General features: G+C 45.2%; 2 protein-coding genes across 2 annotated transcripts in view; one reads left to right on the top strand and one right to left on the bottom strand.

Moving 5' to 3' along the window:
* Positions 1–19,235, bottom strand: WDR3 (WD repeat domain 3). The gene is made up of 26 exons (XM_058842221.1): positions 18,937–19,235; positions 17,372–17,581; positions 16,850–16,968; positions 15,852–15,930; positions 15,423–15,518; positions 14,856–14,969; positions 13,771–13,872; positions 13,559–13,656; positions 12,509–12,604; positions 11,978–12,208; positions 11,144–11,237; positions 10,704–10,805; positions 9,939–10,024; positions 9,400–9,535; positions 8,642–8,698; positions 7,872–7,972; positions 7,655–7,766; positions 7,406–7,540; positions 6,069–6,119; positions 5,781–5,846; positions 4,878–4,970; positions 4,274–4,321; positions 2,844–2,887; positions 2,238–2,366; positions 1,646–1,739; positions 1–1,032 (listed from the first exon to the last, which is right to left on the bottom strand). Exons 1-26 carry the CDS (start codon positions 19,105–19,107, stop codon positions 877–879), a joined length of 2,820 nt encoding a protein of 939 aa, XP_058698204.1. The 5' UTR covers positions 19,108–19,235; the 3' UTR covers positions 1–876.
* The window catches only part of GDAP2 (ganglioside induced differentiation associated protein 2), a 23,579-nt gene continuing 17,770 nt past the window's right edge, over positions 19,236–25,044 (top strand). Inside the window, exons 1-3 of the mRNA XM_058842233.1 lie at positions 19,236–19,356; positions 20,902–21,148; positions 22,696–22,835. Coding sequence (XP_058698216.1) covers positions 20,973–21,148; positions 22,696–22,835 — 316 coding nt within the window. The 5' untranslated portion in view covers positions 19,236–19,356; positions 20,902–20,972. The remainder of the gene's footprint in view (positions 19,357–20,901; positions 21,149–22,695; positions 22,836–25,044) is intronic.

Raw genomic sequence — 25,044 nt, forward strand, 5'->3', positions numbered from 1 at the left:
CCAACAGCAGCAGAGACTTGTTCACTTCATTCTGCCCCACTGCCCCTGCTGTGAAAATAAATCATTTTATCTGATACAGCACAAGTACAACATTGCAACAGATCAGTGCAATTTCTAAAACCTGGAGCAAGTACAAAGCAAACAATCCAGGCTTCTCATGCTTGGTCTGCCAGCTCTCCAGAAAAACTGGAATCTGGGATGCAGCCCTTTCATGTGCTCCCACTGATTTTATTCTCTGTAAAAAATCCTTTGAAAACTGACACACAGATCAAGGCAACTGAGGATTTACAAAAGAAATACCAGGACAAAACTATGAACAAAATTGTTTCATAAAGGAAATATAAATATGCCTTTAACAGAGTGCAGCCATGTTTCTCCCTGTCCCACTGAAGAGTGAGTGGCTGTAGATCAAGTCCTCACACTTCAGCATCAATCAGAGAGATTTTTCCACAGGCCACAAGCCACCAGCAGGTGTCAGTGAAAAATCTTGCCAGCTGCCTTCCCTGGACAGAGCATGGTCTCACCAGCAGTCTGTGTGCTAGATTCCATTGAATCAGTGCTGCCAGAACAAGCTGATCTCAGGATAAATCAACTCCATTTCTAACAGGCATTCCACTAGAGGAAGAGCACGTGCCTTTGACAGCCCTCTCAGAAAGAGTCCAAATGCATCCATCTGCAGCAGACTACAGAGAGTCCATCCCAGAGACAACCGTTCTGAGTTGGGTTTACATGCTGGGTTATACCACATGAGGAGGGGACAGACTTTGTCCCAGCCACTGGACATCATCACAGATGTTCAGCCACAAGAACACTTCCATGGTCAGCAGTGAGGCTACCCGAGTCCATCCAGGTGCTCTGGGTCTTGGGCAGCAAATGCTAGAGCACTGCAAGAACCATTTTCTCTTTCTTCTTCCTTTTTCTCTTCTTCTCCTCAAAACGTTCAGTAGCATCAGCAAAAAACGTCACCTCGTCCTTGGCCTCAATCTCCCTCTTCAGGAACTGGAGCCCTGCCATGTTGAATCCCAGCACATCCTGCAGAGACAGACCAGCACCACACTGTGAGGCACATCCCAAGCTAGTTAGGGGGCAGAGTCCTGCACTGGCTACCCTCTACTAAGAGATGATGAAGATGAGACAATTCACAGATTAAACAACATTAGTTTAAATGTAAATTTCATCTGATCAGGAGAACAGTCAGTGCTGCACTTAGTTCCCCTCAGTTCCCTCTTAAGAGCAGCTATAATCCACTGTATTTTCTGAAAGACAAGTTGCTGTCAGGCACCTGAAGCTTCCTCTGGGAAAATGCATAGTCTGTACTGAGGTAGCAGCCCATGGAAAAGCCTAAGAGAAGCAGGGAGATACTTTGCCTCCTACATATTTAGAAACTAGCAAGCCAAGATCCAAACACATCTATCAGAAAACGAAGTGCAAATGAGGCAGGGAGCACAAGTATAAGCTCACCACTGGGTACTCTCACGTGAGGAGGAACATAAGGAAAAGGCAGCCTCTTTGCAAAAGAGGATGGTTTAAATGAGCTTAGACCCCCAAAAGCTTCCCCACTAGACACCACAGATAATTCATGCTCACAGACATTGTCTCATCCCATTATTCTACATCCCGGAAAAGGGGAGGGTGCAACACTCACCCGAGCCTCACTGACTCTGGAGATGGTGGTTTTCTTCAGATTTTCTATCACTGTCACCAGCATCTGGTTGCTTGTGATCTGCCCAAAATGTATCCTGGGAACAAAGCAGGCAGTGTATTGCAGCATTGTTATTAGAAACATCACAAAGACCCTCTCCTGAGCCTCTGCATGTTCTGGAAATATGGGGCTTCTTAAATTAGTCCTCCCCAGAGCAGCACTGGACATGGACAGGCATGGACAAATTTATCTGGAAAAGCTGTTTTCTTAAGTTTAACAGTGAATCAAGGGGAAGGTCTTTCTGAGGACACAGGCTCTACAGTGACTCTGTGCCACCAACAGTGCCTTGTCAGACTTGATGGGGGATCTTTTCATTCCAGTGAGACTTGGGCCACCAGGACCAGCAACCCCATCTGGACATGTCAGCACTCTGCATCCAAGCAGTTTATCCACACACACCATTTACTGTGGGCTGCAGAGATTCCTTGTCTCTTGCAGAGACCACACATTTATTCTCAAGGATGCTTCCCAAGTGTTTCAGGCACAAAGACTCAGAAGAAAGCCCAGATACTGTCTGGGCAGACAAAGGACTCACTTGAGCAGGAAGAGGAGAGCTCGGCACAGCAGCTCAACATCTGAGCCCAGCTGAATATATTCATTGAAGAGTCTGAGCAGATCAGGGACATAGGAGAAGGGCAGCACTAGGAGAGACTCTTCCAGCTCACTGAGAGAAAAAGCAAAGGGACACAAGCATTAGCCTCAGCCACTACATTGCTACAGATGAGCAGGAAACAGATCCACATAGGTGGGTGCTGGTACTTAGCTGTGTTAACCATTCTTCACTGCTGTCCATGACTACCCACATCTGCACAGCCTAGGCACCTTGTGGCACATGGAGCAGGCACACAGCCTTTCCTCCTTTGCATCCCCAAACTGCTCTCCACGTACATGTGCATCTCCAAGCAGCCAACCCAAATCCAGAAGCTTCAGCCCACACTCCCCGTGGAAGGAAGACTTCCCATTCCCCAGTTCCATGCATGTTCCAAAAGAGGCGGTCAGGAACAGTGCTAGAGAACTCCAGACTCTCTAGCACTGCCCACACCTTGCATGAGAGACTACTCAAGGACCCCAGCCAGTCCTGGGCCTAGAAACCCAACACTCAGTCACAAATCTGCTCAGCAATAAAGCTCCTGGGACTCACCTCGACCTGACCTTCTTGAAAACTTCCAGCACATACGCAGAAGGCTGCAACAGAAGAAAGACACCAGCCCTGCTTAACAAGAAACATTCCAGGATCAACTTGCCCTAATGACCATTTCACACAGTAAAAAACACACCATCACATCTTGTGAGACAGACACATCAAGCTGAATATAACAAAGAGGAAAACCTTTTAGCTTCAGTCAGCTGCCTCTCTGAGTTCTCCCTCAGGCTTCTCTACACTGGTGAAGCACATTGTGAAGAATCTAATCTACATTCAACCAACTAAATCATCTCAATTCATGTCAAAGAATCTTGTACAAATTGGAAAAAAGGCTTGGTAAAACAAATTATATATATACAACCTTATACAAAACTCATCTCCCAGACTTAATTCCTACTACCCCTTTTTATCCGCTGAAAGAGTCTGGCAGATGCAGAACAGAGCTGGGAACTGGGAAAGGAATTGCCTCTAACTACTAAGTCATAGGATTTCATTCACTTCTGTTAAGTCTATCCAACTTATAATTAAATAGACCTATAATCATGGAGGAAGGGACAGAAGGGCTCTTGCAAGGTGGTTACAGGTAATTAGAAGGAAGACAAAGGCTGTTTCATCTGACACTGACATTCAGCTTTGAGCAACCTGGTCTAGTGGGAGGTGTCCCTGCCCACGGCAGAGGCGTTGAAACCAGACATCTGTAAGGTCACATACAACTCAAACCATTGTATGATTGCATGAAAAGGGAAGAGTGAAAAAACAAGTATCTTCCTAAGGGTACTTAAAAAAAACAGCCTGGGAGTGTGTATTGGAATAAACCAGGAAAACTAATCTACTCAGAGTAGTGGATTTTTATTCATCAATGAAATCCACACATCCATGTCTATTTTGTAGTATGTCAAAAATCCACAGAACTTAGTGAGAAAACTGTTGTGCAATAGTATGACATGAGTGAATAAGGGCACCAGCTCTAGCCTGCAATACCTGGGCATTGAACTACCATTCACAATTTTCTCAATGTATTCAGCGGGAATAGGAACAGAATCAGTAACTGGTATTATGTGGTGTGCACCACCATATAAATAGACCTGGAAGAGGTTTGAACCACCTTTCCTATATCTTGGATAAGACTGTAAACCCCTGGCTCACGATAAGGAACATCATAAAATCATGGCTACCATCAGGGTTGTTTAACCCTGACAAGGTTAAACTTTTGCAACACACATGCATGATATTAAAAAATAAAAAAAATTTTTAAAAGCCCCATCAACATAAAAACCCCAAATTATGTTCACTTTGCACAAACAAAAAAAAGTTGAACCAAGCAGTACTTCCCTAGAGCAACCCAGCATGTTGGCTCAGCCACCAAATGAACCAGGCCCCACTCCAGCTGAGAATGGACTATACAATGGCCTGGGCATTCCACTTACTGTAATATTTCCATAGGCACGGAGGATGGGATTGACAGGGAAGGGAACCTGGAGACACAAAATGGGTTAGAATGAGGCAGGTGTGTGTGTGTATTAATGCATTTTCAGAGCAAATGTCTACTTACAGTAGAAAAGAGCTATTATTGGCTTCCTGCAATTCCCACACCTCCACCCTCTCCAGAATGTTGCTGAAAGCCTCATTTGAACCACCAGAAAATCTCATTCTCAGACATGTATTACTAATTCAAACACGGAAGAATTTTCTTCTGCTTCTTGTCACCCTTCCCACTTCTATCACAGCCCCTTATTCAGCAGGGAGTGTTGAGATGAAGGCAAAGATGAGGCTTTAGGATGAATCTGCAGCAGCACACTCTTCCAGAGACAAAACTTACATACTGATACAACTTTAGGCAAAAAGATCACTGGGAAGAACACACCCCTAATTATGCCCCAGAGCACAGTGCCATTTACTTTTCCAAAAGATTTGAGCAAATGTCTGCTGTTCTCAGCTGTTCTGACTTTATCTGCATGCTAAGCCTTTCCCCTTGAGCTGGAAGGATACACCCAACACACTTTGGGATTTTTACATTCCTCACTCTTTTACCTCTTTTCCTGCAGCTTTGCATATGGCATTGTGTTCCTTTAGTTTTGCCATCTCTTCTCTGTACAGCTCAATAGCTTCCATGATCCTCTCAGCCTGTGCAGCACAAGAACAGCACATCAGTGACACCAGACAAGCCAGGGCAAGGCTCAGCTGGACAAATACAGCTGGAAGCAGAGGTGCTGACACAGAACACCACATGGCATCATCCCTGACAACCTCTACTCCAGACTGCACCACTACCCTGAACACACAGGTCATGTCCTGAAGATGTCACACACCATCCACATCCCCTCACTGCCCTGGGTGCTCTCTGCTCGCAGTTCAGTTGCTGTTTTGACCACCACCCTCAGCAAGCAGTGACCCTTTGAGGCATGAGCCAGGGTCAGACCATTTTGACTATTCAGATTAAGGATTTCTCCTGAAAATCACCAAACTGTTGAAATCTGCAGCCATGGAATTACCCACCCCCACACCTTCTTAGTACATCGCCCATGTCAAGCACCACAATAGATTTCCACCTTCCACAGATGCCCACTGGAATGCACAGGCCTTCAGGGAGAGGCTTGATGCCTTGAGAACATCCCAGCTGCCTTGTGCTCCTTTGGGATGCAAACCCCAGAGGGCAAGAGCAGTTCTGTCTGTCCCACATGTGACAGGCAGCTGCAGCTACAGGAACCCCACACCTCATTCCTCTCAGGAGGAAAAAATTCCTGGTGTGTGACTCCAAGTCAAAATCATCCCTGTTGGTTTCTGAGGAGGACAGACTGCCTCTGCATGCAAGAGCAATCTGCCCTTAAGTGATAGCACAGGTTACTCTTCAAACTGATGCTATGACCCCATGACAGCCCCCCTTGAGAGACTGGTAAGACACAAAGCCACGCTAGCAGAGCCACAGCCCCTTACCGCTTTGATAGTTTCAATGGTCTTCTTTCCTGCCAGCCCGGTCTCTCCTTGCCTCTCTCCAGCCACCTACAAAATACAAAATATAGAGTAGCAGTTCCATCCTTCCACAGTAACACAGCCAACTGCACCATGGTGCAACCACAGCTTCAGCACCACCTTTCCCCCCATGCTGCCTCAAAGCAAGAAAATGATCCTTTCTCCCTGATACCTCTTCCATGCCTCTTACAGAAATAGTTTTCCCAGAGTTTGTACGGTCAGACTGACACACATTCAGGTGGTAGAACTCACCACAGGCTGCTCTTCCTTTGCCACACTCTCTTCATATTCAGCTTCTCGTTGCTACAGAAGATGAAAACACAACGTATTAACAACATCAGTGAGCAAGGCAAGGATGCAAGTCCCTTCTAGATGGGTTGAGCAAGACAACTTGGAGGGCTTCATACAGCCAATTGCATGAAGCCAATTCCAGGACCAATCAGCAGAGACCAACAATGCCAGCAGCAAAATGCCCATTTTACTCTGGTCCCAGCCCCACAGTGAACTCCAGCATCTCTCACAGAGAAAGAAATCCAGGTCTCTGCTCTGGATGCAGGAACAGCCCTCCAGGATCCCACCAAGCTGAGACAGACACCAGAGTTCAGCACCACACCTTTCACCAGTCACACAACACAGAGGGAACAAGTCTAGAAAAGTTCCAAGGTTGTCCTGGGCTTCAAAAGGAAAATCATCTCTCACATGAAAGGGCACCAGTTACATCATGTATAGTTCACTACTCATGCATTCATGCCCATCTTGCTATTCAAACTTGACCCAAAACCAACTTTTCTGGAATCTGGAAAAGAGCTATTATCTCTGTCTCTCCTTTCACCCAACAGAGGGCATCAAGGTACAGCTTGTGGGTCAGCTCTCGCAAACAGGGATAAAAAAAACTCAAACATCTACTGCAGGTTTCTCATCCATGCCTGCTTCTGCATTTCTGCCTCCTTCCCCCCCTCCACCATGGTTTGAGAACTGCCTTACCAAGGGGTAACAGAAACAGGCTTCTCTGAGGGATCCAGCAAAAAGACAGAGTTACAAATTGTTCCAAGGGAATCTCCAATTGGATGGGTGAAACAAACACATCAGCCAACCCTGGTGGCTCAATACTGGTACAAGTGCTCAGACAGTCTGGAAAATCTCTTTCCTTGGAGATGTCATTGTATCAAGGCAAGTCTTTAAGCAGTCTGATATAGCTTTAAGATCACCCTGCAGTGAGCAAGGGGTTGGAATAGAGACCTCCAGACTTTCCGTCCTACTGAAGTCCTTCTGAGTCTATGATTCCCCACAATACATGCTTGAATGGAATAGAAGGAGCTTCTTCCAGCGCCCCTGAGCTCTGGGGCCTGCTACTGAGACAGAATGGACCTCTCACAGTTGGAAAAGGGATAAACTGCATTTAACAGGAGCTGTGCTCTCCATCCCTCCACATCATCCACCTACTGAACTGCCTCCCAAACACACCTGTGCTGAAAGGCGCACAAGAGAATGTCAAAGACTGTAAGCAACAGACCTGTAGAAAGCCACTAAAGACCAAAAACAAAAAATAGTCTGGAAGTTGTTTATAGTAGGAAAGATGCAACTCTCACCATCTCCCTCTCCTCTTCCAAAATCAGTGGCTCCCTCGTCCTTTCCCAGAGGCGCAGGGACTTGTCATGGGATGCTGACACCACATAGTCTCCATTGGGACTGAGTGCCAAACACCAAACCTCTTGGTGATGCCCCTGCACAGATGACAGATGTGGTAAGACATTAACATTACCTAACTTTCACCCCTCAGGAAAATCCTGCTCATGCAAGGGTAATGCTTCCTTTCAACAGACTCCAAAACTTCTTACCTCCAGCGTCTGGATATGTTCAAATTTATCTGCATCCCACTGCTTAATCTTGCTGTCCTTCCCAGCTGTGAAGAAGAGATGGGATTTGGGCACAAACTGCAGATACATCACACTGGAAGAGAAAAGGGCTCAAATTTACTCACTTGGGGGACACTGCAGAATTCCCCCTGCAGTATGACAAGTCCATAGCCCAGAGATGCTGCAGGATTTGACTAACCTGTCATCATGGGCAAAGAGAGAACGGTGACAGTCCCCAAAATCCAAGCCCCAAATCTTCACATTCCTGTCAGCAGAGCCAGTGGCAATTAGAGTCCCATCCTAGAGAGCAACAAAGAAAGAAGGGTGTGGGGAGCTGGATGGCAGCCCCACGAGGAACTGCTGCTGCCCCAGTGACACAGCACTGCTGGCTCCTGAAATGTGGCCTCCTGATCCCTACACCTCCTCCCCAGTGGCCCATGCTCTGGTACTGGCAAAGCCTACTGACAGCACTCTGGCCCTCCTCTGACCCTCTGCAGGTATTTGGTTATATCCTGACATTCTTCTTGGCTTTCAATGAGCCTCATTCCAAAGATTCCTCAGAGGAAGATGCAGCCCAAGAATGAACAGGCACAAAGAGGCTGCTCCTTCTCAGCACCTGCCCTGTCCTCCCACTAACAATTCAGGCTCGTCTCACGCAGTAACTTTAGCAGAAAGCAGGCTGTACCTGTTACAATAAGTGTAACAGGTTACATTACAGCATTTTGATTTCCACTCACTCACAAAATGTCCCAGGGTCAGTTCTGTCAAGACCCCAACTCTGATACCCCTTACAGCAAGCACAGGACTGCAGAATAAGAAGGGGCTTGCTGTGTCCCACCCAGAACCTGCTAAATCAGGAGCAGGGAGCTGAAAATAAACCATTATCCTAGAGGCCTTGATGCCAGCAGAGGTTCTCACAATCATCCACATCACCACAGTCCCACGTCATACAGCCCTAATGATACTTACATAGCAGATATCCATACACAGCACTGGCAGCTTGTGTCCATACAGAGAAAGGAAAAACTGAAGCAGAAGAAAGGTGACTCAGTTAGACATGCTGGGTAGAGAGGTGAGCAAATCTCAAGCTCCAGGCTACTGCTCTGCCTCAGGAGCTGCTTTTCTAGCACTGCCCCATTTTCATTCTTGCCCTGAACAGTTAGCAGCAGGGTCCTGAGGGCAGAACTGAGAATAAGGTGGAAATAGCCAAGCAAGCTGAACTAGCTGTTTGCTCTCTAACTCCGGTGCCAATCACCAGCATCAATGGAGTTCATTTCGGTTTCTCTCCACGTAACTGTCAGCACCAGTCCATCTTGTGTCACTCCCTAACATTCACATGCTAATACACAGCTCACAAATCCACCACACTTCTCACGAGGAAGGCTCTTCTCCTGCAGGCTTTGCCTCTGCCATGACCTGTTTAACGCCATGTGAGACACATTCATCCCCACCTTCACAGTGCCTGACAGATCTGGAGTACTGCCATGTCTGCAGAGTTTAGAATGAACCTTGCTACCTGCAGGTTCAGAACACCTTTTAAATGAAAAATGGATCTTCCAGTTCCCAGTGTGGAACAACCATGGTTCTGTCAGGTTTTCCATCAAACAGGCTCCTGAAGGAGGATGCATGTTCCACATAAAACAGACACTTTTCCTTTGTATTTCTGATCTTGCAGGCTACAGTTACATCCCTTCCTGCACAGCCTCACAGCCTATTTGGTCATGCACCTTGAGTGTGTCAACGTAGAAAACCTTCACAGTGCAGTCCAGTAAGGAGACAGCCAGCAGTCTCTGGTTGGGGCTGTACCGCACACAGAGCACGTCTTCATCCAGCTGTAAAATGCGCACGTGTTTCATGGAAAGCCTGTCAACAGGAGGAAAAAAACAACCGTTATCCCAAGCAAATAAACTAGGAAGAGAAATGGATACAAGTCCCACATTGCACCCTGGGAAAGCAAGTGAATTCTAACATGCAGCACCTCATTCCTCACTCTAACAGGACTGGAAATAAGCAGGCTCTGGTAGCTGATGAACTTCACTGCTACATGTACGGTAACCATCTGCAGGCCCAGCTGGATTAGACACTAAACTCACACACACAAAAAGGGATCAGAATGAAGCAAGTGCTCTTCTCTAGCTAAGCTCAGGTCTTCCGAGCCCACACTCTCCTCCATGTGGTCCACACAGATGTCATGGGCAGTTCTTGCAGAGCACAGCAAAGGCCAAAGCGCCCATCAATGACAACGGCACAAGGTTTATCTTCTCACCTTTTCTGAACACTGTTCTCATCCTTCACAAGCTCAAACTCCCAGAATTTGACACATTTATCAGCACCTCCTGTCACAAAGCCATGCTGTAGGGGAAAACAAGAAAATTGCTGTGAACCTAGTTCCTATCACCCAGAGAAAGTCTACAGCAAGGAACTGCCAACACAGAGGAAGTTTTTGAAATGTCCCATGTTTCTACACAATGATTAAGTGGGCACCACCAGGAGCAACTGCTCTGGTTAAAGCACACATTGTCCGAGTAACAGTAACAATTTCAAAAGCTCTAGCTTATTTTGGAGGTCTAAGACAAAGACCCCAAATGTAAAACAAAACCTGGAATGAAACTTCGGGATTGAAAGCAGTCATCTCAGCTGCAGGTAACAACATGCTTTTGATTTGTGGGCAGCTTGAGACTCTCACTGTTACTGTATAACACACAAATTGCCACCACCCTACAACAGAGCCGTCTAAAGGAACAGCAGTCCAACATTGTACGTTAAGAAGAAGGGCAAAATCTATCCTGTATGTTTTCATCTGTAGGGTGGATGAATATCAGGCAGATTATTTCTTGCTATGGTTTTGATTCCACTAGAAAGTAATTAGACACTACCAGCTGCATCCTCCACCTCTGAGGATGATGGTTTCCATGCTTCCATGGAATAAAGCATGTGGTGCAAAACAAATTCCATGGTGCAAACACAGTACTATAGGAAGGAATTACATGAAAAGATGTGCAGATGACACTTATAAGGGTGTCTGAGTTACCTGGTCTGGTGAAAGAGCAATGGACCATACTGCCCCGTCGTGGGCATCAAGTGTCTCTATCAGACTGCCAGAAGCCAGGTCATAAAGCTGCAGCTTCCCTGTCTGCGGAGAAAGACATCACAGAGGAAGAATCAGCCTCTGATCACAAATCATGATAGCTCTTGGCAGAAGAGCTCCCTACCACCCATGTCCCCAGCTTCAGCCAGCTTCATTAGGTGGCTGTTAGGCACAGATGGCCAAACTCCTGATCTCCATCAGGGCCTTCCCAAAGCTCTCCTCTGCTTTCCACCTCAAGCCGCAAGAGCTCTGTAACAACTCTGGGAACACAGCAGTGCTCCAGATCAGGAGGGGCAATGCATTTTCTGTGAGGCTGCCTTAATGACATTTTCCTAATACATTCCCAGACCTGGGCAGCCTGGAGTCAGAGGGCCACTCCTTACCTTAGTCCCAATGATGACCTGCCGATCTCCGGGGACGAATAGCGAGCAGAGCGCGTACTCACACTCCATTGTCCGGATGCACTGCAAGGTCGACCTGTGGACAAAGAGCCCAAAACCTCTTATCACACACAGAATCTGGCCTGCCCTGTGAGACAAGCTCCAGTGTGGCCTCTACCTGAAGCTGTCTTTCAGCCAGGGTCAGAAGATAAGCCACCACCATCCTATTGACCCAAACACTATCCAGCACTACTGCTAACAACGTTTCCCATGAAAACATGCCACTATGTTGTCCACCATCATGACCTATTGCTGCTGTGAACTAGAACAGAGCTCCTAATTTTAAACAGCATTTCAGGAAGAGACTGTGTGTAAGATAGTGTACTCAGGGGAAACTGACCTTGAAATCGGCACCACTCAAGAAACACTGGGACAGAACTCTACATCAACACACAACACTCTAGATCAATGCAACAGCCTACTCAGTCTAATACTAGGTCCTTCAGATCAGATGTCAAGAAACCCACATGTTCCCTAAAGAACAGGCAGTAGCTTGTTTAGTGTAACAGTTAATACCTCTTATTAAAAATGAAAAACCAGGAAAAAAAACATAGCAAAATACAGTCTATACTCGACTCCTATGTATGACCTTCGTGTTTAGACCTTCTGTTGAAATTTTAGATCTACAGTTTCTCAGTTTTCCTAATAAGGATAAAAGAAAAAATATTTTCTATTTACTTTCTTTACTTCATTCACTGCTTTATCTCTTTCTTATCACTACTTTTCTTAACACAGCATCCCTCAGTTATGGGAGACAGACATAACCAGACTGTGTACCTGTTCCAAATTTTCACAGACTCTGCAGCTGCTGAGAGAACGGCAATGTTGTCAGAGCTAAAAGCCAACGTCCTGACATCACTGCGGTGGCCTCCAATGGTTATCCTGGACACACGGACAGCCTGGGGCACTTGTGCTGACAGGTCCAGGTTGTACAGTTCAATGACATTGTTCTGGAGCAGCAGTACCATCTTCAGCTCTCCTTTTGGAGAGAGAATCAAGTCAAATGACCTGTTTGGTTAGATAAAATCAGAGCTGTACACAGGAGCAGTAAGACAAAGTGTTGGACAGATCAATTATCAAGAACAACTGAGACAGAGGAATATAGACAGAGCACATCCAAAAAGCAAGTGCACACTGAACCACAGAGGTGTGAATGGACTGGAGATCATGGCAGGCCTCTCCCTAGCTCCAAGCTAAACATATATTGAAGAAAAAACTTCCTCCTCTGGCCTGCACTAAGCCATGCAGAGCTCTCCCCAGGTAGCTGCATAACCACTCATCAGACTCTACAACAGGCATTCCACTCACTTGATTTTAGAAGAAGCTTTGACATTAGTGACCCGCTGAATCTCCTCCTGCAGGCTCAACTCCACACTCCTTTCAGGCTCCTCTTCAGAGTTCTGTCTGGAAATGTCAGATAAGGGAAGAGAGTCAAATGACCCAGCACAGCCAACACAAACTAATACAGCGACAAAGAAAGCATAAGGAAACCACTTAGCCTGCTGGAAACAACTTCCCTTTCATCCAGCAGTGCTAACTACATTTAAGAACAGGGACAGTGAAGGGTGGACAGTGAAGTTCATGTCATTATGCAGACTACTAAAGACACAAATTGTCCTTTTTTTTTTTGCCTAAAAAAGGCAACCTCCTCTGGAGCCAAAACACAAGGCACATTACAAAGATGGATACAAAAGAGTCAACAGAAGCTGCTTGAGAGCAAGACCGACTTCTGTTCATCTCCCATCACTGACTGAAAGCTCTCAGCCAATGCCAAAATGCATTTCTAGATTTACCTGCCCTGTGCTTTAGTTTCTACCCTGGAGCCAGACCCCTCCCTAAGGGCTGTTCTGAGGCACCTCTTATGTGCCAGGATACACAGAGGCACTTAACACAGAGTAACCACTAAGAAAACTCTCACCTGTATCTCTCTCATATGCTGTAGAGCAGGAGATGAAGTATCAGACTCTCTGTGAGTTCTCAGATTAAACTCTCATTCCTGCATTGCCTACCAAGAACTTACTTTGATGTACTACAAAGTATAAACACCAATGTCAAGAAGAGTTGAGTAGCTCTGAAAAACCCATTTTTTGTCCATTTCTTTGCACATTTTAGTTGGTTTTTTTTTTCAAAGGGAAGACTCAGAAAGGAAGGTATTTTCTTAGTCTCTGGGAGCAGTGCTGCTCAGACAAGCACCAAGGATGCACAGAATAATCGGCCCCAAAATGAAACAGCTAGCACAAAGAGAATGGCACGAAGGTTGGAGTTCAACCACTGTTGAGCTTTACTGAAAATCTTTTCTAATTGAAGAGCTTTTTTAGAGTCTTCTGGACATAGACAGCATCCAAAAAAATTACTTACTTGGCTTTTTTCCTTGCTTTCTTCTTTTTCTTTTCCAATTTCTTTTGGATTTCCTCTTCAGAAAGGACAGAGAACACTTCCAGAACAGCATCTGTTCCCTAGAGTCAGAGTAAACAAATTCAAAGGTATGCAAAGCCCTGGCTGGCCTTTACAGAAAGTACCCAAGGTTTCTACCAGTCTCCTCTACAGTAGCAGAGCCCCCCATTACTCACATGGCAGGCCAAAAACTTGCCCATCCGGTCTGTGCCAAGCGTCACCACCCGATCTCTCCCTTCCCGCATGATGGATCCAACTTTGCTGCACTTAACAATGCGCTGCAGTGAAAGAAGAACAAACTTGGGTCTGAAAAGTCAAAGCATCTTCTCAAGCAAACTCAAGAAACCTGCTGACAAGGGAAGTCAAGGAGAGGGAAATGAACCTACAGGGTCCTGGCAAAACAGTTACTAATGATAATAAAGGGACAAAACAAGCATCTGTGTGAGCTGCAAGCTTATCTCCTGGATTTTTGTTGCATTTCAGCTGAAGTAATCATTGGCAGTCTCAGTGGAAGAATATCTTAACTTTATTGGCAAACCATAGCCATTTAATCCACAATCCATCACACAGACAAAGCTGATTTTTTATGCTACAGAGGCAGCAGAGCTCAGTCAAAAGAGGCAGAGAAGGTGGGAACAAAGACTCTTAAACAGGGCATTAAAGGGAGAGAAAACCTCTGGAGAGGAAGCTGGAAAATTAATTAACAAAGTCAGGTATCTACCACAACTACAAGCAGCCTGAGATTTGAGCAGTACCCCAGAAAGTTCTACCAGAAAGACAGATTCAGTAAAATCTCCAGTCAGCAGCACAAGTGGGAATGGCTTTCTGCCATCCAATCTCACACCATATCTCATTACAATGCAACTCTGACTTCGCAGTTTCTGCAAAGCTGAGGATCAGTACTGAACTCAGCAGCTGCCAAACAGCTAGGAACTATTTTACTTCTGTGTTGTTTGATGAAACAGCTCTATTAGCACTGTTTAAATTTATACAATTGTTAGTCCTTCTCAAATAGAAAGCAAAGAAAAACTGTCAATGGAGAATAAATCTGTGGATGTTTTGGCACACATACTTCTGCTGATGTTTTGCAGGTAGATGAGGCAGCAACTCAGGAATGTTGCTGGAGCTCAGGAAGGTGTTATGGAGCGAGACAAGAATAACCACATTTTCCCAAACAGACCAAACATGACACTCAGGATAGAAATCATGCAAATGGAGTTAGATAAACCAGCTCAGAGACAGCATTGAAAACTGATCTTACTTCCTCAGGATGCTCATCCAGCTCTAAGGTCTCATCATCTTCAGTGTTTTCTTCTGCGCCAGGTGAAGACGACCCCTTGCTTTTCTTGGATTCTGGCTCATCAGGATCTTTTACCTGCTCACAGGGAAAAAATACAAACAAAAGGAGTATGTTAACTTCAAGATCTATAGTATTGTGGTTTCTGGCTCACACTTCATTTCCCTGGAGATACAACTAGTTAGCATACACTGGAGTATCCTACAGCATTCCTGTAGGCACCAAGCACTCCATGTGCTCCCAGGATTATCATCCACCCACAAGACTGTCTTCCTCAGCTGTAAGTCAGAAGATCTGACCGTGGAAATCTCACTCTGCAAGTGCCCATAGCCATAGCTTCATTGGAAAGCTCAAAACACAGGAAACAGCTAAGCCCATCCCATGAGCAGCTCCTGGACCCCTCAGATAGCAAAGATATTGCTTTGGCTGTTTCCCAGAACACCCACCAGATTTGAATATATTCCAGTTCCATCTCAGTTCAAAGACAAGCAGCTGGGCAGGGGCTGAGGGGTTACAGAGGGAATGTCTTACCTCCTGGATGTATGTGAGATCCCACACCCTCAGCTCACTGTCAGCGCTCCCAGTGATCAGACGCTTCTCTCTGGACAGCAAAGCCATCCCCCAGACCTGTCAGGAGGCACAATGTGAGGAAGTGACTCCTTTAACTATCATAATAAAAGGTACAACATCTTTTATTGATTTATTTGAACAGCAACCAATAGAGAAAGGATCTAGCTGGGACATCCTCTGGGGACATAAGCACAGGAATTGTCACCCACTGTATCTGATGACAGCTCCTGGAATGTTTGGAAACTTCTCATTTGCTCACTCCTAAAGCCTAATGAAAGTAAAATGTATGATGGTGCCAGCTTACAACTCCTGAAAGCAAGGAAAGCCCAGAGTAAGCCATGACATCCCAAGACCCTCCAGCCCAACAGCTCCCACACATTCCCTTTTTACCTCTGCTCGGTGTCCAACCAGAGTTTTGAAGCAATGCTGGGTGTCCAGATCCCACCATTTCACCAGTGTGTCTTTGGCACTGGAACAAAGAAGAAAAACCATGAGGAAAGACTCCAGCACTCACCTTTTTTCTAAGTGGTAGAAATACAAAAAAATCTAAAACATGTCAGAACATATCACAGAGCAACTGCTCAAACACTGAATTTTTCAAGCCAAACAAAAAAGGCACAACAATGCGGCAAAAAGGTATCTGTCAAGTCACTGAAGCTGACCTACAAATATTTGAAATTTCATTAAGAAATGGGTATCATCTACCAAACCAACAAAATACTATTTCTTCCATCTGAAAAAAAAGCAAAAGAAAGTCATTTTAATTTTAAACTGAACTGATTGCATGTACTTTTCTCTTAACCTAGTAAACAGCACATTAAAAACTTAGTGACTGATATTTTAGCAAGAATATATCCTGTCAACCATTTATTACTAAAGGGATTCAGTCAACTTGCAGCTCATTTAGTTGAATAACTAAAAATCAAATAAAAAAACCCTATAATCTTTTAATTAATTTTTGTATTTACAGCTTACAAGAAAGTAATTTTTCTGTCACACTGCTGTGTGAATTACACATACAGAAGGCAAGTCTGCTCAATTTTTCAAGATAAAAAAAAAAACAAACCCAAAACTGTTACATATATAATGAAGATGGTATCACTATTCTTTGTTACAATAATTTCAAATTGATGGATTTACCAACAAGTTAAACCCTTTTCCAAACACTTTTTTCCATATGGCCATTTCAGTTCCTCTAAGACTTGGATTCACGCATCAGACTTAAAAAATACATGGATGTGAGAAAATCATATTCAAAGATGCTGATGGGTCTGAGATACCACAAGACAAGAAGGAAAAGACAATTGGCTGTAACACAGAGGATGTTTAAATTGCAAATACAATCATTTCTGCTTTCCTGATCAACAATTGCTCTTAGTCTGGCTCACCAAGTGACCAACAAGTTCTTCTCCTTCAAGAAAAGGACTTCAGTGATGACATCCTTGTGTCCCTTCAGCCGGTACAGGCCACTCTCATTGATGACATCCCACACAATGACTTCCGTATCCTGGAACAGAGAGAATGTCTCCATGGGACTGGCCCTTGTCTCTGCAAAACTTCTGCCATGGGACTGAAAAGATTACCTGGGAGCACACTTTCTCACTCTGAATCACAAGGAGGATTCATGCAAGTGACATTGCTTCCCCAAAGGATGTACCACTGTCCCACCTTGAGACACTTTTGCTATACCTGATCTCACAAGATTCTTCATTTTAACAGCTCTACCAGTGCCCTACTCCTACCTGCAGCCCCTGCTGCCCCTCCAGCCCTGGGCTCCCCAGCTTCTCCCACTGCTATCCTCTGGCTATGGGCAGAGGCCACACTTAAAATACTGAACATTTCAGTGCAGGTCAGCCTTCCCCATGGAGCATCTCTGTGAAAGGGTCATGCTCCAGATATCAAAGCCTCACCTTTGAGCCAGACACCAGTCTGCCACCCAGGTGGTCGTACTGCAGGGCTGTAACTGCAGCCCTGTGCCCATTGAAAGTGATAGCTGATTCTCCACTTAGGAGGTTGAAGACACGGACTGCTCCATCTTCATACCCAACAGCCAGGTGCAACCCATCTGGAGAGGGGCAGAGGCAACTGACTTGCTGCTTGAGACCCTTAAGGATAAGAACCTGCAATTTTTTAAGAGACAAAACATGTATAATGTTGATAAATGACGTGTCAGAGTCAGATACTTACACAGCAGAGAGAATATAGTCTACTCTTCTCCCGAACTTCCAACCGAGCACTTCTGCCACTTTATAAGCTCATTTTTCAACTTCCTGCGCAAAATACAGTATCATTAACCCCATTTTCCAAGGCAAACAGCAGCTAGAAGGGAAGCAATTTCTCACAATCAAACAGGAAACCGGTGCAGAACGAGCCCTGGAAGTCAGAATCTGACATTTCTGCCCCCATACATTAAGTGCCAAAGAGCAAGAAATATTGAGAGTAAACATGGATAGTTTCTTCCTGACTCCATCCTCTCTTGCTTGGCCTTTCTCAGGTATAGGACAGAGCAGCTTCTCAACAGACTGCACCAAGAACTTGAGAATGATAAAAAACATCTCCAAAACAACATACCAGCAGTCAGCACCCCAGAAGCTGTGAAACAAAACCAGATTTCAGTTTGTAGTGGACAGTAGTACTTACAGTGATTTCTGAAACTCACAGGAGACAGAGTGTGGCAAAGCCCTTAAAGTTACAGCTCACAACCTCCCTATGGGATACCCAGTTCCACAGCCAAAATACAAACTCTATGACATCCCTGATCTGTCCAAGAACATTCACACAGCCAGCTCAACTGGGAGCAGCTTTCCAGTTACTGTGACAACTATTACTCTTCCACAACTGTGGGCCTGAGGCAAATCTCAAGGGATCCACAGTGATATTCAACCACTTCAAGACTAAATAGAGATAAATTACTCTCACAGTAAGAGCAGAGCAGCAGGACCACCACTCTCTCCCTCTAACAACTGATGGCTACAAATTACTACCAAAAAAAAAAAAAACAAGGGTGAGAGTCGCTGCATTCCAGTTATCCATTATCCAAATCATCCATGGCCTTCTCTGTTCCTTGTGTGCTGGTGCTACCTGTTGGATTTCAACAAATGCAACCCTTATAAATCCTTTAAACAGAAATAACCAATCACTATCTTGTACCTAGCAAGACTTTCTTGTAAGAATCCAACACTGCAGTATATTTCGGACTACTCAAAAGGTAAACACGATGTAGAATCCTTTTAGTGCAGTGACCAGCTTGAAGAACAGGAAGACACCAGCTAGAGCTGCAGGCTCACCCCATAACCGAACCTCACGCCGTGCCCACCCTTGCCAAGAGGCGGGGAGGCTGTGCCGGTGTCTCTTCCCTCCAAACGCCGCTCAGCACCACACATCGTTTCGCTTCAGGCAGCCTGAAAGCCCCGCACGCTGCACCCCAGCCCTGCCCCGCCACCGACCTCCCCCGGCACCGCATCCCGTGTCCCACCTTCTCTCCTTTCCTTGTGTCCCACACGAACACGTGCTCGCAAGCCGGCACGGCCACGTAGCGGCCCCGCTCGCCGCGCAGCGCCACGAAGGCCACGCCGGCCCTGGCGCTGGCCACCAGCCCGAAGAGGGCGGCGGGTTCGTAGCGCAGGTACTGCCGCGTCAGGCCCATGGCGGCGGTGGGGAACGCGGCCCAAGGAAGGACCGGGGAGCCGCGGCCGCCACACGTGCGGCGCTCCGGGCCCGCCGCGCTGGAAGTGCGTCAGAGCGGGCCCGGCTGCGAGCGCGGCCCTGAGGCCCCGCCCGGGAAGGGAAGCGGAAGCGCGGCAGACGCGGAGCTTTCCTGGGTGATGCCGCCAGACCGGCGCCGACCGGGACCCTCTGTCCGGGCGGGGCTGGCGGCGGCTCTGCGGCTGTGCCCGTGAGTGCGGTGCGGTGCCGGGGGCACAGCCCGGCCTGAGCGGGGCGGGAGCCGGGCGGGGGCCGCTGGATGCCGGGCAGAGCGTGGTGCCGGATTCCCGGCTGCGAGCCGTGGGGCTGGAGATGCTGGAGAGGCAGGTTCTCCTGCCGGTACGGGCACGGCACTGCGTCCCGGGCACTGGGGCCTCGGCCCCCGCTCGCAGCGCTCAGTGCCCCGTTCCTGACAGCCCCTCGGGGCCGCTCCGCGGCGGGAGGGCCCGGCAGCGATCGGGGGGAGATGGTCCGGAGATGTGCGCGCCGCGCTTCGCCTGCCTCTTGCTGCCGTGGCTGGAGCCCTGGGTTTGGCTGCTCAGCAGGGGAAAGATGCTGTGGTAGACGAGCTTCTCGCTGGGGCCAGTGTAGCCGCGCTTACCTTGCCTTTTTCTCTCACTGCCTTTTCCCCCAGCGAAAACCTCACTTAGATGCTCTTACGTCTGTCTTTGTCCTAGTGTCAGCCTTTATTATCTGTCAGTGTGAGCTTGGGTGCTCGGTTGTTTTGTTTGGTTGTGTTGTTTTCCCCTGGCTAATGAATGTACTTAGTAAGTCGCGTTTCACAATTACTCCTTGTGGGTGCGATCGTTTTTAAATTATTATCAATTATGAACCTGTGGAATGAGTTAAGTAGTGGGTGTGTATGTGGCAAACTGAAGTTACTTACGTGGGTATGTTTGTGCTAGTTTGATTCACTAGTATAGTTCAGTAGTTACTCTGGAAATGTAAGAGCCAAAGCGTTACCTGCTGGCAGCTGAAAAGTGAGTATTGGCACGTTTGAGCCTTCATCTAGCAACCAGTGTCATCTCAAAATCAGTCAGATGGCAGAGTTCAGTCTTAAAATTCACTGGGGCAATGTTCAAATTTACGGCTTTACTCTTTCTTGCAAAACTGATCTGGGTGAAAGAGTTTTGTCCCTGAGTGCGTGGCTGTAAGAACTATGTGACAGTAAATCTTGCTTACAGCAGTTCAGAATTCACTAAACTGCAAGGGCTGTATTATTCAGGGAGAGGGAGGGATTTCGTTGGTTGGTTTGTAAAGTTTGAGGTTTTGGGGGGTTAGGGGCATTGTGGTTTGGGAAGCTCTGTCTTTTTTCTCTTTTATATAAGTATTTACTAGTATCTCTGAAAGAATAGATTATACATTCCCTGCTACAAATTTGCTCTTTGTCTAGATAAATAAATAACACTTTTCAGAAAGACTGAGTTCCTCTCTGCACTTGGGAATTTGTTCTTGCTATTTCCAAAATGCAAGATCACAAGTCAGTTGGATCAATTTAGTGGAGAAGGTGTTTTCACCTAGAATTGTTTAAAGAGGTTTGTCTCACTGTGAGTATCTGCATTGCCTTATTGCAGACATGCAACAAAAGAGGGAGTGTTTGAGTTGGAAATGTGTTTTTCTGTTGTCTGCTGGCTGTTATTGCATTGCAGTCTTGTGAAAGGTCTGGCTCCACAATAACTTTTAGTGAACAGCTGGTGACCTGCTTTGATTTTATTTTTTTTTTTTCCCTTTAAAGCACCTGGAAGACTCCAGTGAAAATTGGAGTGTGACAAGTTAGCAGAGGAAAGAAGTTGTTGTTTCCATTCCATGGATCCCTTGGGTGCGCCTTCCCAGTTTGTGGATGTTGATAGTCTCCCAGGTTGGAGTGATGCCTATGAGGCCAAGCAGCTGGATTGTCACCCAAATGCTGTTGAAAAAGCTCAAGTTGATGTTAGATCACCTTTTCCATACAGGAAAGACATCAATGAAAAAATAATCTTGTGGTAAGTTCATTGTGGCTCTCATGTGTCAGTCATTACTTCTCCATTTACTGCAGGATTCGCATCTTCATGTAACGATCACTGCGGTAGGATAAAGCTTCTAAATCCTCTTTTCTTGAATCAAACATTACAGATCTGGAAAGAAAATTTTTGTTCACTGTAACTTCGAAAGTTTGGGATTTTGCTCCACCACAGGTTGTGCTCATAGGCAGTCCTTGATGCAGCAGACTTCCTCCTTGATGGAGCTGTACTTCCTACTGTGATGCTGTATGCTTAGTATCAAAATCTAGTTGGGCACTTGGATATGAGGTTTTTATTTTTAAAAAATATGTTTGCTCTCTACTAGCTCTTTGCTGTATTTGCTGGTGTTATTTTGCTTTCACTTTTCTGTTTTAAATCAGTATTTCTTTCTTTCCTGTGGTTCTTGTGGCTTGCTTTTGGCTCTTCCTGCGCCTCCTTCCTCCATTCTGTGTTTTGTCTCCGTGACTTTCCTCCAAAACCTATTGATAAAGTATAGCATGCTGTACTTACTCCACCAGTGTTTCTTTCCTGTAACTCAGATACTTGAACCTGCTTTTTAGATGAATAACTCTTAACTTAATCAGTGTGAAGGGAGAAGGATTTCAGCATTTCTCAGGGATGCAGATTCAGACATCAGGCTGAACCTCTTTCTGGTTAATATATGCAGGAAATGGGACTGTCCATGGATTTCCTGAAATCATTTAAGTAAAGAATGAGAGTAAAACAGAGAGTAAAGAAGGAGAGGAATAAAAGGTTAAACATCTATTATGGCTTGGGCAAATGTGTGTGATTTTAACTGTTAGTTTAGTTTCTCCCTGTGCATGGGAATCTTGATTACCCTTCCTATGCTCTTTGATCCCAAAATCCCCGATGGCTGCTGCTCTGACAAAAAGCAGGTCAAAGTTCTGCTACGCCATTGTCTCTTATGCATCTGTGCCTTGTTTATCTTCTGCATGTCTGATCTTTGGACAGCAGAATGAGCATGATCAACTTGAGGGTTCACAATTTGGGAACAAAAGGTGTCCAGCTGCAGCGTCACTCTAGACCCACAGTGGTCTGAGGAACAGCAGCTGTAAGGTGTCCTGAATAGTCTGTCTGCAAAAATAAAGAAGTACATTGAAAAAATTGTTTAAAGTTTGAAAGTAATATAATTCAAGGACTGTCCTCTTATCCAAGAGAAAATATGTGGGTTTTTAGAAGTGTTACATAGTTTAACAAGCTGCTTTGCATGTTTGCTGCCTGAGCTGCCCTACATACAACTACAACACTGCCTTTTTTACAAATATCACTAAGTTACTGCTGAGTCTGGGACTCTTAAAGGAGCTGACATTTTGCATGCAGTCTGTCTTCATCAGGTAGAGGCAAAAGATGATTCGGCTCGGTGAGCACGTCAGGGTACACTGCGCTGTGTGTGCACTGGAGCCCTGTTAATGCTTTTCCTGTAACTTGGCATTTCCTTGCTTGTCAGCACTGATTTGAGAATAACCTGCTTAGTGTTACATTCAGGCTGCAATAAACTGTTTCCTCAGGAAAGGAGATGTCGCGTTACTGAACTGCACGGCCATCGTAAACACCAGCAATGAGACTCTCACGGATAAGAACCCAGTATCTGAAAGTATATTCATGCATGCTGGGCCTGACCTGAAGGATGAGCTCCAGAAGCTCAAAGGTAAGTGGCTGGAGACATTTCTGTCTTACTGAGATCTCCTGTCCTTGCATACAAAGCATCAGGATTGGGGTACAAATGAAAAAGGTAGAGCTTCCCTCAGTCCCCAACAACTGGCATTAATGAGAAAAAAGTGAGGGAAACACCTGCCAATCTAGTCTCTTTTTGCTGTTCACGTTACAGATAATTGAAAGTCTGTGGCAGATATTTGAGTTGATGAACCTTCACTTTGTGATACAATAACTCCCATTGCTATCTGAAGCCACTTTGAGGAGTTAGCTTTATCAGAGTTTTTGCTCAAGGGACCAATCTTGTACATCTTGAGATTTTATCCTGTTCAGTGTGTATACATTATGAAGGAAAGAAATTGAAGTTCACCATTGAAGAAACTAAGTGGATTCTGTCATGCACTTTGTGTATCCTCTTTCAGGATATTAATATACACACAGTCTTTCAGAAAGATATGATAATGATAGATGGATTGATAGAATACTGCATGTCTCAATAAAGTCTTTGTGACTTCTTAAGTTGGTTGGTTTATTTGTCTCTTGTGTACAACAAATGACTTTATTGGAAAGCTACAAGAGCAGCCCTAATGCAAGGCTATTCTAGAAATGGATGATGTTTGCCTAGAGTCTTTATGAACAAAGTTTATTGCTGATAGTGGGAGATGAATACTCAGCCTTTTTTTTTTCATCTAACAGGCACTTGGAATAAGAGTTTCCTTATTTTGTGTGTGTTGAACAAGAGTTTATAGTTATCCAGGGTCATACAGAAGGCTGATATGGTTTACAGATAAAAATTCACTTCTCTGGGAACTATGGTACTGAACTGAATTTTGAAGTCTCTGTGTGGTACTGCTCACTCTGGATTACAGCTTGATCTCTTTAAATAGTAATAAAATGGATATAGAAAAGCTAATATTAGTTTATGTTTCTAATATAGACTCTCAGTAGCTTAAATTACAATTGAATAGAAATCCTATTTCTATAAAATCATCCTTTGCTGATTCAGCTTGCTTTTTTCAAGTAACCTAGAAATAAAGCAGGAGGAAGAGTAACCATTTTATATGAGCAAAAATTCAATGTGTGCTGTGGGTGGAAATTAAAATACCATAGGTGCTCTAGAATAGGACCCTGCTATATATGCCAGAGCTCTTCTAAAATACACTTGGGTTTCTTGTGTGGACTGAGAGGTGGGAAGAGAGGGACTGCATGTCAAGGAGTCCTAAAGTCCGAGATCTGTCAGCTCTGTAGGGAGTTGTTTTGCTCAGCTTCTTAAATTCCCTTTTACCCTGCTGAGTTATGCGTAGTTTTGCATCTTCTACTGCAGTGAAAACACTTGTCTTCTCCCTGTAATGCATTCTGCAGGTTCACAACTCCCTATGAAAACACTTCTCTTTTAATTTTGTGCCAAGAGCTTTATGGAAATCAGTTCTTTGACACCCTACTGGCATGTTTTGTGGGGGAGGAAATAGAGGCTGGGTTACAGAATTGGCATTTGAACACCCTTAGTATTTTGTCACAGTAGCAGAAGTGGATGGAGAGCTTATTTAAGAAGTCAGTTTAGGATTAATTTGTCACCTCTGCTTCCTATTAGCCCTCCTTTCTATTTAGTCTTGACATTTTTTCATTGGAGAATGTTCATGCTGAAAAAGTGAAAATGCATAATCTATGTTCTTAAAGCTGTGAAATGCATTTTTAGTTTGGTCTCTCCTGCTTTATTCCTGCTGCTTGGTATATATTCACATTTCATAGATTCCAAGAAAAATCGTGATCTGAAAGCATGTGGCATGCTGACTCTTCAAAGGCCTGTGCCTTCTTCAAGGCTCAGCTAACTTGTATGTTCCTGGGAGCAGCATCAGTTTTCATTCATGCAGAAATCCTACAGGTAGGGGCAGGCTTGCAGATGAAATGCTATTGATAGAAGCTTGCTTATCAACAAATACTTTGTTGCAGTCTAATGAAGACCTTCTGTGGCAGAAGTCTTCCAGCTCTGGTGATCTTATCAGATAAAAAAATAGGATCCTGACTTTGTTCCCAGTTTTGCCATAGACCTTGACTTGTGCAGCTCCTCTCACCTTGTATCTTAAAATAAGAGTAATATCTGCTGTTCATTTTAGTTTTATAAGTTATATGGACATCTCCAGGCAGAATGCATTGGGAAGTGGGAAGTGGGATTGAGTATGAAGATTACCAATGCTACATCTGTT

The sequence above is a fragment of the Poecile atricapillus genome, chromosome 1, assembly GCF_030490865.1.
Source record: "Poecile atricapillus isolate bPoeAtr1 chromosome 1, bPoeAtr1.hap1, whole genome shotgun sequence".
In the NCBI taxonomy this organism is placed as follows: domain Eukaryota; kingdom Metazoa; phylum Chordata; class Aves; order Passeriformes; family Paridae; genus Poecile; species Poecile atricapillus.

Excerpts from the sequence above, each read along its gene's own strand:
- WDR3 (XM_058842221.1), bottom strand. The coding sequence starts at position 19,107 with ATGGGCCTGACGCGGCAGTACCTGCGCTACGAACCCGCCGCCCTCTTC. Across the intron at positions 17,582-18,936 it reads ACACAAGGAAAGGAGAGAAG|GTTCTTATCCTTAAGGGTCT; the intron begins GTGGGACACGGG and ends AAAAAATTGCAG. Across the intron at positions 7,767-7,871 it reads CTCTTTGCCCATGATGACAG|TGTGATGTATCTGCAGTTTG; the intron begins GTTAGTCAAATC and ends TTTCTCTTCCAG.